Raw genomic sequence first — 17,739 nt, 5'->3', positions numbered from 1 at the left:
GGAGGGAACAAGGATGACAAAGCACGTTTCCTTTCTTGCCTGCCCATGACAAACAGAGGAGGGTATGCCCTCTGAGGAGCACATGCACAACTCTGTCTCTGCAGTCCCAAGTTACCAGAGTGCGCCAGAAACCAAGGGAGTAGCTCCACAGAGCTGGGACTTGCTGGGTTTCAAAAACTTGAGCTCACAAAATGCTACATTACCACTAAATAAGGAAGTCCAAGTTGCTTTGTGTGCCATTTCCAACACCATACCCACATTTATGCTGGGATATGTATTTATATGGCATACACAACATAAAGGGAACTGATCAAGACTTAAACTGGTCTTTTCTTTTAATTTTTTTGCCAAGGCAATTTAAAATCAGATCATTACATCAGTCCAAGGAACAGCCACATAAATACCTATTCATTTTAAAACTATCTGATAGTCAGTTTATTTTTGTAACTACAAAGCTCCTTAATCCAATGAGACAAGGTTTCCATCTCTAATCAGCTGCAGCGAGAGGACAAAGTACCTCACTCCATTGAATGGTATCAGTCATTTCAGATATCAGAGAATTCCACAAGGTAGATTTAAAATAGCAGCATACAAACAGATTTTTCCCCTTATATAAAAGTGGAGGGGGTAAAAAAAGGAAAAACTGTAACTTTTCTGCTTGCTAGAGTTCACACATCAGGAAGAACAAAAATGTCCATCACAACATGATTCTGTCACTGCTAGAATGAACTCCAGCACAGTGACAATAATGGCCAGCCTACTGAATATGCAAGTTCTCAACAAAGGCCTCTACAATATTTGCAATGTAAATAACAGCCAAACGTTCTTCCTCCCTTGCTCCCTCTGTGAAAACAGATGGTTCATTCAACTTTATTTTAGGAATGCTATTTTCAGTGAACTACAGCTGGATTCACTATTCAAAGTAGCATGTCTGGCTCACATTTCTATGCTCTGATATAATTACCCTTTTATCTCATGAAGTTACACAATATTCATTTAACTTTGCATTGAGAAAATCTATGGGTGTATTTAGGATATAAATTACAAGATCAGGAGAAGAATCTCTGGCAACAGAATCATTCCATTGAAAACAGTTCAGTGTGTGTAGTAAACATAATAGCATCTGACATTTGAATGATTGTGGAAGACAATAATGTAGACTGACATTAAAGAAATGATGACTACATGACTACTGATTAATAACCTTAATATTTTTCCTCCTACTTTGCATATGTTTAAAACACACACAACTCAGTGGCGCTATGTTTCTCCCACTTTCTTTCCAGTCAAGGACACTAAAATCATTCCAAAGAACTTAAATTAAGTATTAAATTAGTTACTGGCTGGAGCACAGAAGTATTAAAATGTATATTATCAAAGATTCCATCTAAATTTACATCCTGGATCTATGATAGTGTGGTAACTAACTTGACAGCTTTGTTTTGAGTGATTGTACCTATGATATCAGATTCTGTAAAACATGGCTTCAAAGAAGCTTCTCCAGTTTACTTATATGGTCCTGTTAGACTCTACCTTGTAATAACAACAGAGATAAGGACATGTTCTAGTAGGAGAAAAATGTTGCCAATGCAAACTACCTGCAGAAATCAAACCTTCTTACTGGCTAAAAAAAATGAAACCTCTGAGTGATACTTTTCTCCACAATAAACTAAATGCAGAGAGTTGATTGCAGATTTCAGCATCAAAATAGCAATTTTAGTAACTATACAATGTAGTGAAGACAAGGCCTTAAAATGCAAAAGATTAAATTGTTAGGTTACAGATTCATCAGCTCCACTTGTACCATCTAACAGATGAGCAGGCTCCTTTATCAAAACAGCCAGCTGTGACTCACTGCCATGTAAAATTCTTAGTTGAACACCTTCCCTAAAATGCCTGGCCTTAATAAAGGTTAGAATCCGTACAAGCAGTGTACTACTCTGTGTTTCCCCAGAATTTTTTTTTTGTTCAAAAGAACAGCAATGTTTCTCTATGTCCTTTCCATCCTTTCCTTAACATCCTGATGTTGTGATCCCAACAGCAGAGAGAAAATCTGATTAAATCAGTGGAGCCTTTCCCAGCAAATCTGCTATGGACATGGACAATGGCCCCATGAGGCCCCTGGAAGGATATAATGCAGATTCCACAAGCTGTCTTGTGTTATCAAGACCATCTTTTAGTCAAACAAAATTAAGTGCATTCTAGTTACAACAATAGTCTTGAAAACAAGTGAGTTAAAACTAACTCTATTTACCGTGGTGAATGATGCCGTTCTCCAGTAAAGCTTGGCCAAGATGAACACCTTCTTCAGACTTGTGTATCTCTCCAATTTCCAACAGCCAGGACACAAATTCGCTGAAAAAACAGACAAAGAAAACAAACTTTACCTCTCATACCACCAGATCTACTGCATGTTCCTCTCCATTACTAGTGTTTCTTACCAGTCTTGTAAATGATTCTTTAGCCCAATGATCCACCACCTGTATGTCATAGCACCTCTAAAAAAACTCACTCTTTACAGCTTTTATTTTGACATAACTACAAACAGTTTCCCTTGAGATGTCTTTTCTGCTCAGAAGTTTTCCATGCATGAAGTTAACCTGGCACATAGTAAAGATTTTTCATGTTTTCTGGGATATCCTCAACTGGCATAGCTGCACTTGGTCAGACAGATAAGGCAATCCCAGGCATCCCTACTGCACCTGTCCAGGGCAGGCCTGCCATGGTGGCAAAATAAAACCACAGCATGACAGAGCAGTAGGCTTGTTACTTCCAAGGTGTCTCAAACATATTGACATCCAGAGCTTATCTACTAAGTGTATATTCATGTGCAGAAAATGCCTGGCTTCCACCAAAGCACAGCTGATGCAGTCCAGAGACATTGGATCTACAGCACATAAGATGGGCACGTTACAAATCAAAAGTGCAATGAGGTAGCACAAACCCACTTCACATTCGTGGGTTTTAATTGGCGACCCTGGGACGAGCAGAAGCATTCTTCAAAACAGTTCACTCCAAAGATGGCACTGAAAAGAAGCCATTTGATGGTAGATTCAAGTGGCTTCTCAGCATGAGTGTGTTCTTCACCTGCATCCAACAACTTCACTGAGGAATCATGATTCTACCATAACTTATGGTAGAAGTTGGGTAGAATCATTAATCTTAATCTTGATTTCATTTCTCTTCAACTGCGTCACTTCCAACAGCACGTAAGAATCTCCCAAGTTTTATTTCCCCTTTTGGAACCCAGTAGTATCTTCTCAAACAACATTTTTGTGCAAAACACGCTATTTTATAAAAATGCTTTTCACACTTAACTTATGGCTGTAAGTACTTATCTTACAGCCAAATACAATAAGTGATAACTCTTCTGTCTCCCAAATTATTTTTTTTCATAGACACATTTTAAGGCCATCTATTTCTTTTTCAGTCTTCTCAAGCCATAGGCATAATAAGGCATTATAAACATCCTCCTGATAATTTAAAATGTAAACCTTACTTACTAACTCTGTTCCTGACCTTCAAGCAAGAGGAGGACAGAAGCTGCTTTAAGAGACAAAGATTACTTAGGCGGAATAAATAAAATTTTACACTCCAAACTAGTAATTCCAGAGACAAAATGAATTTTAAAAGTCGGGAATTATTTTTTGAGAGAAACTAATTCACTTGATGCATTTCCATATTTTCACCATGTCCTCTGGAGCCTTGTCTCTTTAATAGAACTACTTTGAAAATGAGAACACATTCATATATTTCAGGCAGACCATTTTACATTATGGCTAAATTCTGTGAGGCAAATAGGCCTAACAGACATTACAAATGAAGAGCAGTTTCTACAGAATCCCAAAGAAGCTTTAAAATGTGGGTTTAGATGGCAAGAATTCACACTAACAAATGCATATACTACCTTCCAAGAAAGCATTTGGGGAAAGTGGTTAATTTCCTCTTCCTGTCTTTGATGAGATTCCCTTGTTTGCACATCATTTTGTACAATCTTTCTCCTTGTTCAGAGATCATCACCCAAGTGTCCTGTTCCATGCCCAATTTTAAACCTGCCAAAAATGTATTAACATTTTATGAAGTGATATTGCCATTATATCTCAGTATCTTCCCTGAAATGGAAAAGCAATACTGATACTTTACATCCAAAAAAAATTGAAGAGCTGGTTTTCATTATTTTCTCATGATCAAGTTAAACCACGAACATCTGATCTTCATAAAGCCTAACCAAAATATATTTTTCTCACAGAGAAGTTAATTTGTTAATCTATCTACATCATCATTTATTTTGCAGTAATAACAGACATCAGTAAATGAACACTTGCAAGGGAGTAATCATGTCTTCACAAGTGTAAAATAAGGAGCCTTGGTTTTGCACTTACCATGTGATAATAAAAGATCTTCACTGAAAGGAATATTTTTCAAACTTCCAGTTAATAGTAGTAACAAGTTATCAGGTATACATATTCTAGTTTCACATAGATAATTCATCCCTTTTCCACAAAAGCATTTAGGCATGGCAGGGGCGTAGGAACTAGATCTTCATGGCCCGCTGCAACCCAAGTCATCCTATAATATTCCATCTGAGTAAGGTACTCTTTAGTTTTGAAAATACAGCCTGAAGAAATGTGTCTGTCATGAGAAGCAAATGGTGATACTGGGAACTGAACAACATCCAGGAACCAGATAGCAGTGATGTCACATAAATAAAACTTGGAGTACCCCAGGGAAAAGAAAACTTAACTAATATACTACTTCTGGAGCTTATAGGATGTTGATGTTGTTATTTGTATTGACATTTCAAGTAAGGTCATCACTGTATCATCAATCTTAAAGATGACCACCTTTGAAATAGATTTCTGAATGCCTCAGGGATTTACAGGAAAGTCACCAAATTGACAGAAAATTTCTGCAAGAAGTTTCCAATACATCTTGATTTCCTCTAGCAAGCAAATACAGTCTACAAAGTGGTCCTAGTTTATAATTTTATTACAAAAGATGAAAACTCCGCTAAATCACTTAATTCAGAGCATTGCTTCAGCTCCTGCTACATGGATTCCAAGTAAAAGTAGAGGTTTTGTTTCTCTCAGTTCATTGAATCTCTGAGTCTTCCAATGCATTTGGTTTTTAACAATTCTGTGTTGCAGTCTAAATCCATGTGTGTCTCGTATCCTCCTCCTGGTTTCATGGTTTTCTCCTTGGTGGCAAACCCACTGAGAGCATCAGGACCTGAAAGCTTCCACAAATCATAGGATGCTAAAATCCTGAGACATGCATTTGGCTTTGGGATGGCTACCTCAGACCTCCAGCTTGCCAAAGTTCGCCTCCAATTCATTTCTATTAACAGCTGCTCAGTTGATTAGTGTGAAATAGTAAGAATTCATCAACATAAAATACTACTATTAACTTTTTGTATTTCTTGCCTAAGGCATCGAGAGCCTAAGGGAGACATGAAACTTAACAGAGAAGTAAGATTTACTGAAAACTAGTACCATACAAGGTCCTATACAGAAGCAGACAAACCTGGGGTTTTTGCATTTGGCACTATGTCTACCACACTGCTTTTTCATTTTTTAAACATTTTTCATATTTTAAAAGTGTTGACAGTTTAGACATCTCAAGCATCTTTTTCGCTTTTCTGCTACAAATTCCTGATGACACGACTGATTAGCCAGTGCTGAGACACCCTACTTGAAACCCTGATCCTACAAGAGATTCTAGAACATCCAGTACTCAAATTTAAAAGATAAAAGAAAATATTGTTAGTGTCCATCTACAACAGAGGCACAAATCAACAGTTACAGCAACAGGCGATGGAAAATCTACAAAAATCAGGAAAAGAATCACAGATCTGAACACAAGGTCATATTTTCTTTCAACATCAAGGCTCCAAATAGCATTACTAATTAGGATATTTGGGGTTTCAAATGAAATTAGTTCCAGAAAATGATGATGCATCATCTTTCCCTGCTTCTACTTGGTGCTGGGTTCACCTTGAACATGTGAAGTTATTTGTGGTCACATTTGAGATCAGGATTATATTTCATCCAAGTATTCTTCCACCTTAATTCAGTCACTCAGAAAGATAGTAGGTTTCCAAAGGTGATTGGAAATGGTGATTACTTTCTTGGGTAGGAGGTAATACATCCAAGATGGAGTTGTGAATGTGTTGTGTACAATTTCACTTTGGATCATCTGCATTAAGATCCAACAGAAAAAGCCTGCTCATTTAGGTGATTCCAGTGGCCAGTCACAAAGGAAATCAGTGCATACAAATCCCACGAGGCATTTAGGATGGACCCTCAGATAGCACAAATCATCATAATAATACACTGGTCTCAATGAATTTATGACAATTTATACTGGTTGAGGATAAACTGTAAAATCACAGATTTAATCATCTCCCCATTTCTCAAACAGCATTTACTACCAGCATATATGATTCAAGACATTATGCCCTTCCCAGTACAAGATTGATTCATTTTTCCCAGACTGGTATTCATAAATCTTCAGCTGAACCTGACAGGACAAGTTTGCCTACCAGCTGGTTTTGCTTTACACCTCAACATAAAAATACAGTTTGGCTTTCTGGCAGAGCAACACAAGGAGGTTTATGGACCTACCTTTTCTTCTCTCTCGCTCGTTCAAAATAGCTTCCAGCCATTCTTGCTTCTCTTCAGGGGTTTTTGCCATGCATACAAACCATTTATTCTTTGCAGTGTTGTGGATCTTCCAGCCATTAATAACAGTGTGGCCACTGCTGTGGTAGTCAGCTGGGAATAGATAAAATTGCTTAAAGAGCATCAATTCATAAAAAAAGCAATAGCAATAGTTGCCACAATTACAAAAAACTTATCACCACACATAAAAGTCCAGAAAATACAGAAGAATAAAATTTAATTTTAAGTTATCTGTGCCACCATGAACTAGGTTATAACTTAGTAATCTGTAGTTTTAATTTTTATAAATAGTGTCCTTTGTAAAGTGTAACAGAGATTTGCCTAGCATAAGGAAGAAGGTATAAAATCAACACTAAAACAGGCAGAGTCCTATTAAAAGAAAAGATAACAGTACTTTGGAGTGCTTTTGTGTTAAACTGAAATAAATAATTCCTTAAACAAGCAGCATTGCTCTTTTCCCCCTTAAATTTCCCCTGAGTTGCTATGTTGATTGACTGGATTTACTATTAAGTGTAAAAAAGGAGTAAATATGGAAATACAATTTCAGTTTCACAAATAATCAAAGCACAGACATTTGGAGTATCTTTACTGGTTACCTGAATAAGCAAGTATCTACCCTTACTAGTTTAAACAAGCTGGAATATAATAAAGATGTTCTGATCTAAAAACCAAATGCATAATTCCTGAAATATGTTCCTAACAGTATCATGTTTGATAGGCACATTATGAAGGTATGGGTTGCTGATGCTCTTAGATAACTAGAACTCCTGACATGCAATATGTAAAAATATCTATGCTATAGAAATCAAGTTATTTACTATTTATTACTCTATATTTACCTCTATAGCAATTTATTTTACCATGCTAGTCCATAAATCTTATTCAGAAATTCCAAAACTAATCCCCTAACTGTCCTTCGCTAGGATTACATGACTTTCCCGGGGCAAAAACTGTGAGGGATAAATGCCTTATGATAAGAAATAATCTTTTTTCATAAAACACAGAGTAAAAAACTAGAGCTAGCAACTACAATACAAAACACTAAGAAAAATCAAAGGTCAATATTTTCTCACCACAAACTTTCATTAAGGGCAAAAAAGTCCTAAGGCCAACCCTGAACTAGTGCAATAAATACACAGCTTTTCATTTAGTAAATAATTTTCAGCCCTATTTTTTATGATGAGATGAGATTTTCTGAAACTGAAACCCTTGCTGAAATGCTTGCTAAGATTTATCATAAATCTCAGCAGACATGCTAGTATCCTTTCAATAACTTTGCATTTTAATTAGATGGAAAGCAGCCAAGCTTTGTGTATTGGGCTGGGAAATGTCAGGAACTACTAGAAAATCATGAGACTGATGGCTAATTTCTAAACCAACAAAACTTTCTAGTACTCAAAGCACGTAAAAAAGTGCAAGCAAGTCTATGACAGTGGAAAAAATGAAGTTATTTTTTCAACATCATGTTTATGCCACTCATTTATCATATTTTCATTTGCATAGCCTACGCATAGTATCCTTTGTTCCTTTAAAAACATTGTTTCCTGAAAATTACCCATCATACTATTCTTGCAGTCTTAGAAAATCAGACCCAAAAGTCAAGGACAAGAAATAAGCTCTCGACTGACAGACTGCAGACCCTTGGGGATCAGAGGCAGAAGCACTACTGGAGGAAGTTAAGGTTCCTTTGTTTATTTATTAAGTTAGAGGTGAATACATATAAAAATACAGGGTCATCATTTCCCTGTGGTCTTTCTTACTGTATGTTATCAGCACAAGACATGTTGTGTAGGGAAATGATTACTGGTTCACTGAACCACAGCAGTTAAAATTGTGGTCAAAAAAAAAAAATCAAAAGTGAGGACTTGCAAATGGATTCAGATTGCCCCACTTTGGACAAAAAGTTGGTGTCAACTTAGTAGCTTAATTCAGAAAAGAAAATGGTGTGCCCAAACACTTGAATCTCTCAATGTAGAGATGACTTTTTAAATATTCAGCTTCCTTGGCCTCTGAGGATTTGTAACTGCAGGGCGAGGAGCACCCTGGCTGTTTGGCCACACTCACTTCATTCCACCACAAAGTCACAGAATTCTGGGAAAGGCCCAATCACCAAGCCAGGGATTATGATTGCCCAAGGTATACAAGAGGGCACTGAGCTCAGGGGGACAAAAACATGTAGCTGTTGTCCAGCTTTGCTATAGTACCACCCTGCTGTGATGCCCACTTGGAATTCAGCCTGTCTCCAACTGCAACACATCTGCTTTCTCCCTTGCTCTTCACACTCCCCATGAAGGGGAGCAATTCCTACAATCCTCCAAGGCTCCCATGAGCAATGTGTTCTCCCCAATACACCCATGTCCCTAGTCAAGAGCAGTTCAGCATTACACTGTCATCCCATATAAACTCCTGCCTTCTCTGACCTGGCCGTTGGGCAAAATCTGGTCAAGAGCTGCTGGCCAGCCAGGAGGTCTGCGTGCCCTGCCTGCCCAGCTGCTCTGCACATCTGCACACTCCTCACATCAACGCAATCACAGCTGGCAGCCAGGCTAAACAAAGAATTTCAAAACCTGACATAATGATTAAGAAGGAAGAAGAGCATGAGACTGCTGTTTGCTCCATGCAAAGTCTGAATGAGCAGGATCAACAAATCATTAAACCTACAACTTCCCTAGGAAAGGTGATGAAAGATGACATCATCTTTTAATGTGAATTGGTAATACATTACAGCTTGTAATTTGAACTGCAATATATTGTTCAAAATTCAAGACTCATATCTTTGAGTGATGAATAAGAAGCAATTTGTTGCAGCCGTATACAAAAGAATTTTCTTCTTCCCTAAAAAAAACAAACACAAGTCTCTGTACTGAACTACTTTTACATTTCTTAGAGGTTCCTAGGAGCATCAATGCTCAGAAATGCCAAGGAAATAATTTCTGCACAATATCAACTGCCACTCTCCATGTGTACTTTTTGATGCAGCTTCCAGCTACTTTTATCATGTCGTATTTTTTCTATATCATGCCTCAGCTCAAAACTAGAGAGGACATAACTACTATATTAGCAGTAAACATAAATCTAGTATTTCCTAAGTCTCAAGTGCTTTTCTTCATAAACTAAGTACCATTCATTTAATGGCTGATGAATGCCTTTAGAAATGTATTTTTCTCTCAAAAGTGAATTTCAGAAACTGGTACAGAAAAAAGAATACTATAAAATTACTATAAAACCACCTTTCTAATACTTGCAAGTGATTGTGTAGCCACATTATTTTAAGATCATAAATAGTTGGCCCTGATAAGTAATATGCATTCCACTTTAATCAGTGCAATCAAGAAAAAACAGAGTGCTTCATGGTGCTGAAACAAAAAAAGAAAGCTGACACCAACTGTACTGCTCAGCCAAGGCCTAATTTCATCAAAGAAAAATTGCTTTTCAGAAAAAGCTTTGTTAATTTCTGTAGGCATGTCATTAGCATGATAATAAACCACACTGGGAATCTGTTTTGCTATTTCTATGCTTCTACTCACAAACAACGAAGATTACATTCCTACATCTATCAATGCTGGAAGCAAACACTCTCAGTTGCCCTGTTCCCTGGAGCTCCCTGGTTCCTTACATAGTGAGCAGGGGATCCCAAAATCTGCAGTAAGGAACGGTGGAAGTATCATCCAGACTCAATAGCCTTTGATGTCTTTAAAGAAATCCATCTGGAGTGCATGACAAAGAGTCCTGCACAGATATGAAAATATAAGCACTCTGCACCCAGAGCTTCCACTCTAAATCAGGAATTACAGAAATTGATAGGTAATAGATTATTAAAGAGAATAAAATAATACAATATCCAAAAAAACCACATGCAAAAGCTATTATGAGTGACACCAGGACAGCCATATCGCTCCTCTTGGGAATGGAATGAGACAAAAAGAAAACAGCAGAATAGTACTGGGCTACAGCTCAAACATGGATGACTACAAGGGATGAGAAACAAGACATCTGGGTGGAACAAATGAGAACAGCAAAGAAAGCAGGACAGACTTAAAGAAGGACATCATGATCTTAGTGAAAGAAAAAATATCTGTGTGAGGAAAGGGAACACAGAAGTCTCACAAGGAAGGAAAAGAGGAGGTAGAGCTAAATTAAAAAAAAAGCAGGGTGACAAGAAAAAGGCAGAAAGATGTCACAGGCCAGCGAATTAACACAGAAATTTCAAAGAACCACAGAAAGGAGGGATGAAACAGCAGAAATTAAAAGGACGAATAAATTTGAGGATATTGAATAAACTGAAATGGAAAAAGCAGAAAATGTGGTGCTAAGGAAAAAAATGCAGGTAAAAAGAATCATAGCATAGTTTGGGTTGAAACGGCCCTAAGAAATAACCTGCAATGAGCAGGGACATTTTCAGCTAGATCAGGTTGCTCCAAGCTCCATTCAACCTGACTTCAAATGCTTCCAGAGAGCATCCATCAACTCTTTGAAGTTAGAAATCAGACTAATCAAACCATTAATGATGTCACAGAAGTGTGGAAAGGAGTATGGAAATAATAATGGATTCTGGAAATAATATGCATACAAAAGTGAAAAGAACTGATATGGCTCAGGAGAGCAAGGGGGAAGGAAGCATGACCCCTCCAGGACTGGGTACAAGGCTATAAGAAATGGGGACAGTAGCCAAATTTCCTGGGGCTGAAGGAAATTAGACAACTGGTGTCTGCATAAAGGAAGACTATTTGTGCTTAGCCACATTATAATTGAAGATTCATTGAGGAAGAAAACAAACAGGCAGGAAGAAAAATGAACAGTGTGGAAAAGATCAAAGACTGAATAGCTAGAACAAGTAAATGAAGAAAGGTAGGACAGAAAGAGGATCAAAGAAACATTTCCTAAAGCCAACACTAAATCCATAACAATATGTGGGGAGGAGTCAGTTAAAGATGAATAGTTACAGAATTCTTGGAATATTCATCAGGAAGAAGATGGTGGATATAATCATCTGGACACAGTAATGTTAACATTTAGAAGCAAAAAGATGCTGTCTTAGAAAGTGACTTGATGCAAACAGGGAAATTGTCTTTTATTTCTAAAGCACATTTAGGAAGATGAAAGAAAATAAATGAAAGGAAGTCAAACAGTACATGACAGGAAAGACTGAAATAATCAACTCTCTTTTTTGCATAAACAAAACCTGAGATTTTATACAAATAAAGCTAAACGTTGGGCAGTGATACAGGCTGGAAAAGGGGAATAGCAGGGCAAAGAATATTGAATAAAATATATTCAGCTCAAAGAGGCATGAAGAAATTGACTGCAGTGCACCCATATATAGCTTGAAATCACTAACTAAATCAGTGGGCCTGGTGAAGGACATAACCCAAAACAGATGTCAAGGAGTTCTTAGAAAAAATGTCTGGTAAGCAAAGACAATGAATCAAGTGTGACACCGCAGTGCTCTACCTTATGTTCAGCATTTTTCACCATTTTCATGAATAGTTTAAATGGTTCAGTGGTAACATTGTCATGGAACCAAGTCAAGAAGCATTGCAAGATGCGAATTCTGAATACTTAACAAATTGTTCAAATGGTAAGATAAAACTTCAGTACAGAAAAGAATGGAATTATCAGTTATACTTTCAGACATTAATACACTATAAAATATAATGGGATAGGCACCAGTACTGCACAAAATGCTCTGCTCTTCTTGAACAATGAAAAGTAATGCTCTCAGAAAAGCCAAACAATCCTGGGATTAGTAGCAGACATCCCATGTTGCAGCACTACAGTAATTATTCTGGCACTGGTAAAATTTCAGCTCTAGACACTTCAGTCATGAATTCCAAGCATTTATTAATGTAATTTCTTTATAAAATTTAATGAAAATGACAAAAGACAGAAGCAAACTCATCAAAACACAAATCCAAAGGACAAAACTAAAATTATAAAATAAGATAAAACAAAAACACAACACATGAAAAAAGGTTGGAAGAGTTTAAAATAAGAGATGGAGCAAAGAGAAAACAGTCTTCTAATAAACTATTTTGTTGAAACAAGAACAATAGTCCATTTTTTCTCCAAGTCAACTCTACTGTCTACTCTGGAAAAAAAGTAGTGAGCAAACTATTTTGAACACAAGAAACTCAAAACAGAAGAAAAACTTAATTTTAAAGAAATATTCAATTCCTATAAAGCTTACTTAGAACTACATTAATTGTTATTAATGCTCAATTTTAGAACAAAATTATATTAAGAAATGCTTAGAATCCATAATAGAGGACAAACCTAACACTATTTTAAAATATCAGGAAAAGCAATATATAACTCATAGAAATTCCCTCCAGACTTACATATTTGCTATGCCACTACAAGCTTCACATACCACTTTTTTTTTAGCTTTACATTAAAAAAGCCCAAAATATTTTAATTGCAAAAATGCAAATATCGTTAAGCTCAAAGGTTAAACTCAAGTTTCTAAAACAAAAATTGACGTGTCTAAGAATACTTTGGGTTTTCAGTTTACTGATGCATATCATGAAAATTTCAAGTAGTCTTATGGCTTATACCCCTAAAGACATTTTTTAAAAACCTTCCTTATGTTACAATTTAAGTATTTATAGTGTTTCATCCCAGTAGAGGTAGGTTTTCCACTTGCTGCTATAAACATACAATGTACCTAAGTTCTTTAAGAGTGCAGGAATGCTGTAAAGTGAGGTTAAGTACGTAATTTCAGTTGAGCAATAAATGTCACCTTATTTTATTACTCTGTTCATGTAAGCATAAAATACTCATCTATGGCTGCCCAGCTAATAATGGATGAAAGCAACGATGTGTCACAGAAGCAGAATTTTGATATTAATAAATAGTGCTTTTAAAGCAGCATCTTCCACTTTCCTTCTAAATACAAGGAGCATTCTCTGTTCTCAAAGAAATTATGGAGCTGCATTTGATTTCATCACCTCAAAAGACAGCTCTGGAAATGAGCCACACAAATTTTTTACTCACCTGTTCCATCATCTACCTACACAAATTTACTCACCTGTTCCATCATCTACATTCTCCACTTCCATCACTTCTGTGTTTATTCTGCCCCGGAAAAGGTAACGGTGGCCATCTGTAGATGCTTTGCTGTTCTTCAATCTCCTGAAAAAAGAAAGAGCAGAAGAGAATTGTCATTCACTCCCCCGTTCTATGTTTCTGCACTGCTACCTGTACATGCAGCGTTTTGAGACCACTGTAAGGATCACCACACCTTAATACCTGTGCAATTGGACTGTGGAAACCACTGCTGAATGGGACGCTGCTGATGGGAATGCAAAGATGCTACAGCTGGTAAGAGCCAGCTGCAAACTCCTGCCTGAATGAGAGCTCATCAAGAAGTCTCACTCTGTAAAAGCTCTGCTCAAACACTTGGGTACCTATATGCTGTTGTTTGCCATCCAAGCAAAAAAAGGAGGGCCTTTCCTCCTAGCTGATGTGGTGCTCCTGTTAGTCTAGAAATTCAGCAAGGGGGTAATGTGACTGAAAAAAATCAAATGAGGACATCTTTGGATAGCATTAGCATTGTAAGTGGGATTTATGTAGGGAAGAAAGAAGGCAACATCTTTTCTTCCTAATGTAAGAGTTAACAGAGAATTGCAATTAAGGAGTGCTGAAGTTTGTGGCAGTTTCACTGCAATATGTTCCAAAGCACCTTGCATTGCTGTAACTGTTCCCAGTGAAGCCAATGCCTTTGGACAGCACCAGTTCTAGACACCTTTTCAGACCTCAGATAAGCCAGGGATTACTGTCCATCCATTTTTGCCTACAATAATATATTTGTATATCAAACAAAGGTCCGTTCCTAAGAATTAAGGATCTCCTGAATATTGACCTTCATCCACTCCAAAGAGGTACTAATTTTCAGAAAATTATCTGCCTCTCAATTATTATTACTTTATTACTGTCTTATGAGTAACTCTATTACACCATAAATTTATTATTCAAAACCTGAGTAATACATTAAAAATACAAAGAAAGCAAAAAATAAAAACCAGCACAAAGCATAAAGTTTCAGTGTTACATTTTTTTTCTTTCCAAAGCAAGTAAATCCAATAGCTCTACTGAGTTTTAAAACTATAAACCCAAATATAGCATTCCATGTTTACACCAACAACTTTGTCACAAAAGCATGGTTAAAAATGACATAAAATATCTCATACCATAAAGGCAAGGCAATTTTTGTAAAATTTCCAAAATACAGTTTGTCTCTTTACATACATGCCAATCAATATTTAAAGTCTCTTGCTGGAAATAATCAAATAATTTCCCATTTTAAACTTTGAAATTATATTCTAAATTGTGTTACTCCTATATCTGCAGAGATGCCACATGGTACCAGCCAAGGACATGACTGTTCAAAACTAAAGAAACCACAGACAACCTTTCATGCAGTTTGAGATTACATCAAATAATGTATTTTAATGAGAATATGGCTACAAAAATATGTAACTTAGTGGAGGACAACTTAAAAGATACTATGTAACCAGCAACTTATTTGGAATTGCTGGACAACAAATAGCAGAAAATTTTAAAAGAAGATCAACCATGTATCCAGGAATCTATCAAATATCTACCCAGGGATATGTATTTAGTGGCTACTCTAAAACAACTCCTGGATTAAAGAGAAATTTGAGCATCAAGAGGGATATTTGTACACAGGAGAACCCTTATTTCTCACAACATTATCTTCAGAAGCTTGTTGCTGAACTAAGGAATTGCTCTTTGGAATGCAGCAAGCAGCAGCTTTCTGGTTGTTTTCTCTGATTACAAATATAAGGCATGAAACTCTTGTATATTTAGAGACTTATTTTATTGCACAAGCTACAATACTAATTTGTTTGAACTAAAAATTCAGACTGTTTACACTTCCTAGAAGAGAGTGAGGCCGTCACATATAACCTGCTAACGAAGGCTGACAAAACAGATTCTTTTGCCCCACACTCCACTACTAAGATCCTGCACCCATAAATTTTTTTTTCAAATTGCTTGAATTATATAATTCTCTTTGGTTGGTAAGTTTCTTCTAAAAATGTCAACTTTTATGCTGTGGTTCTTATGGAACACCATATTCATGATTAGCTCTACTGTGAGAAAAATACATTGTTTTTGAAAGTAATCATTTACCTGTGCTTTTTTTTGCAGTAGACCAGAAGATTATCAAAAAGAAAAAATATCCTCTCTTGGATATTTCCTGCTGAAATTTTCAGTAGTAGTCCACTTCGCAGCATTTCTGTACATGTGTCTGTGATGTTGGACCCCTAAAATTGAGTGGAAAGAGATGAATCTTTTAGTAAGAACTGAAGTACTTTGCATCAACAAAGGAAAAGTTTCTTATACAAACTCACAAGTATAACAATTATCTGTAAAGAACAAGTCATGGTAATTTATTGCATTGTAATTATGCAATCATCTGTAATGATGCTTAATACTAGTTTTGTGAATAGACACGGTTTAATCACAAAAAGTTTCCAAATTATATTATTTTGTGCAAAGACCTCTCCTGAAAATCAGGCCAACTCTATCCAATAACTCCTATCCTCAGTAACTTGATTCAGAAATGCCTGAAAATGGGGCTTTACAAGACATAATCTATGCCAAGATGAAACTGGAAGCTGAAGCAACCTGGGACTTGAACACCACTAAGGGGAGATACTTATACACTAGATTAGGCTAAGCACAGAAGCAAAAATTAAAACCCAACAAGATATAAAACTTGGGCAAAGCTAAGAGTGGCATGTGCAGCTAGGACAGTCTAGTATATTTCCTCCTAACGTACTCCAAAGACATCAGAATTTTGGTAAGGTTTAGATGTTTAGGATTAGACTTCCAATGCCTCATTTTTGCTTCAAGACAGATCATTCATGTAAAAAGGCTGTCAGGCATTTTTGTAAAATTTAATGAAAGAGAGGCAACCTTAACAAAGGAAAATATTTTCCAAAAACAATATATGAAAAATTCATGGTACTTCTATGTCTTGTAAAGAGAAATTTACTTCTCAGGGAAGCCTACCTTGAACTCTGAGGTGCATTTTGCTAGTCTGAAAAATCATGCTCCTGTGGGGCAGAGCTGCTGTCCAAGTGCATGCCCATCCAGACATGCAAGCCTATTGTTAATTTTATTTTCTATTGTGCTGGCTGCATCAAGCACACACCCAGGGTTTGAAGTTTCCTGACTTGAGGGAGTCAAATCCAGCTTGGAAAACCTGCAAAAAGCCAGGACTCTCCTGTCATTTACACATGTTCTGAATGGTTTAGGCATGTGATAGCTGCAGTTACTTCCTCTTCTTGATCTAACCACAGTAGTCCAAAGAAAAATTGATTTAATTAAGAGCCAAGAAGCAAACACACATTCTGCTCTCACAGTTCTTCATCCTTCTGTCCATCCTTTGTATGTCACAGCTGTGAATATTGAGCAATAGCTCAGGCTGTCCTAAGGAGAATGCAGTCTGTTTACAGAGATAAGTGAGATTGCACAACCATCACACTGGAACACAATCCAGGTCTCCAAGCAAAGCCACTGCAGGGTCTGTACTAACTAACCACTACAGCTTCCAGCCAGGATCAAGTGATCAAACAAGCCAAAGATGAATGTCAGCTATAGCCACTACAGCACATTTCCCTTCCTAAGACAGCATCAGTAACAGCATGCTAATTTTACAGTTTTATTCAAAATCGAACACTGAAACATTTTAAAAGCACACTTAGTGATATAAATTAGGCATAAATTAGGGCTGTGTGTAATGCTTGTTGACTATAATTACAGAAAAACAGGTCACTTTTTTCCATTCCATTTCATTGCTTTTGTGTATTAAAAAGTAAACAATATCTTATTCTGTGTTTCAAATTTGCTGGAATAGTACTTACTAACAATTTGCATTTTAAAAGGTTGGATACTTTCTAAAGGGTCTCGGTTTGTTTTTTACACAAAACTTCAACTTGGCAGAAAAATAGTAGCTTTTTGTAAGGAAGCCAAAAAATATCAGCTTAAGGCTTCAGAATTGTACAACAAGTTTCAGCTTTCTAAAAAAAAG

General features: G+C 36.6%; 1 protein-coding gene across 1 annotated transcript in view; it reads right to left on the bottom strand.

The window, feature by feature from the left end:
• The window catches only part of PREX2 (phosphatidylinositol-3,4,5-trisphosphate dependent Rac exchange factor 2), a 173,217-nt gene that overhangs the window by 99,122 nt on the left and 56,356 nt on the right, over positions 1-17,739 (bottom strand). The window contains exons 8-12 of the mRNA XM_063169894.1: positions 15,834-15,967; positions 13,708-13,811; positions 6,624-6,773; positions 3,908-4,052; positions 2,255-2,355 (exon numbers count right to left, since the gene is read on the bottom strand). Coding sequence (XP_063025964.1) covers positions 2,255-2,355; positions 3,908-4,052; positions 6,624-6,773; positions 13,708-13,811; positions 15,834-15,967 — 634 coding nt within the window. The remainder of the gene's footprint in view (positions 1-2,254; positions 2,356-3,907; positions 4,053-6,623; positions 6,774-13,707; positions 13,812-15,833; positions 15,968-17,739) is intronic.

Source organism: Melospiza melodia, chromosome 1, assembly GCF_035770615.1.
Source record: "Melospiza melodia melodia isolate bMelMel2 chromosome 1, bMelMel2.pri, whole genome shotgun sequence".
NCBI classification, from domain to species: Eukaryota; Metazoa; Chordata; class Aves; order Passeriformes; family Passerellidae; genus Melospiza; species Melospiza melodia.
The sequence above is the reverse complement of the archived record's forward strand: the minus strand, read 5'-3'. Positions and strand labels throughout refer to the sequence as shown.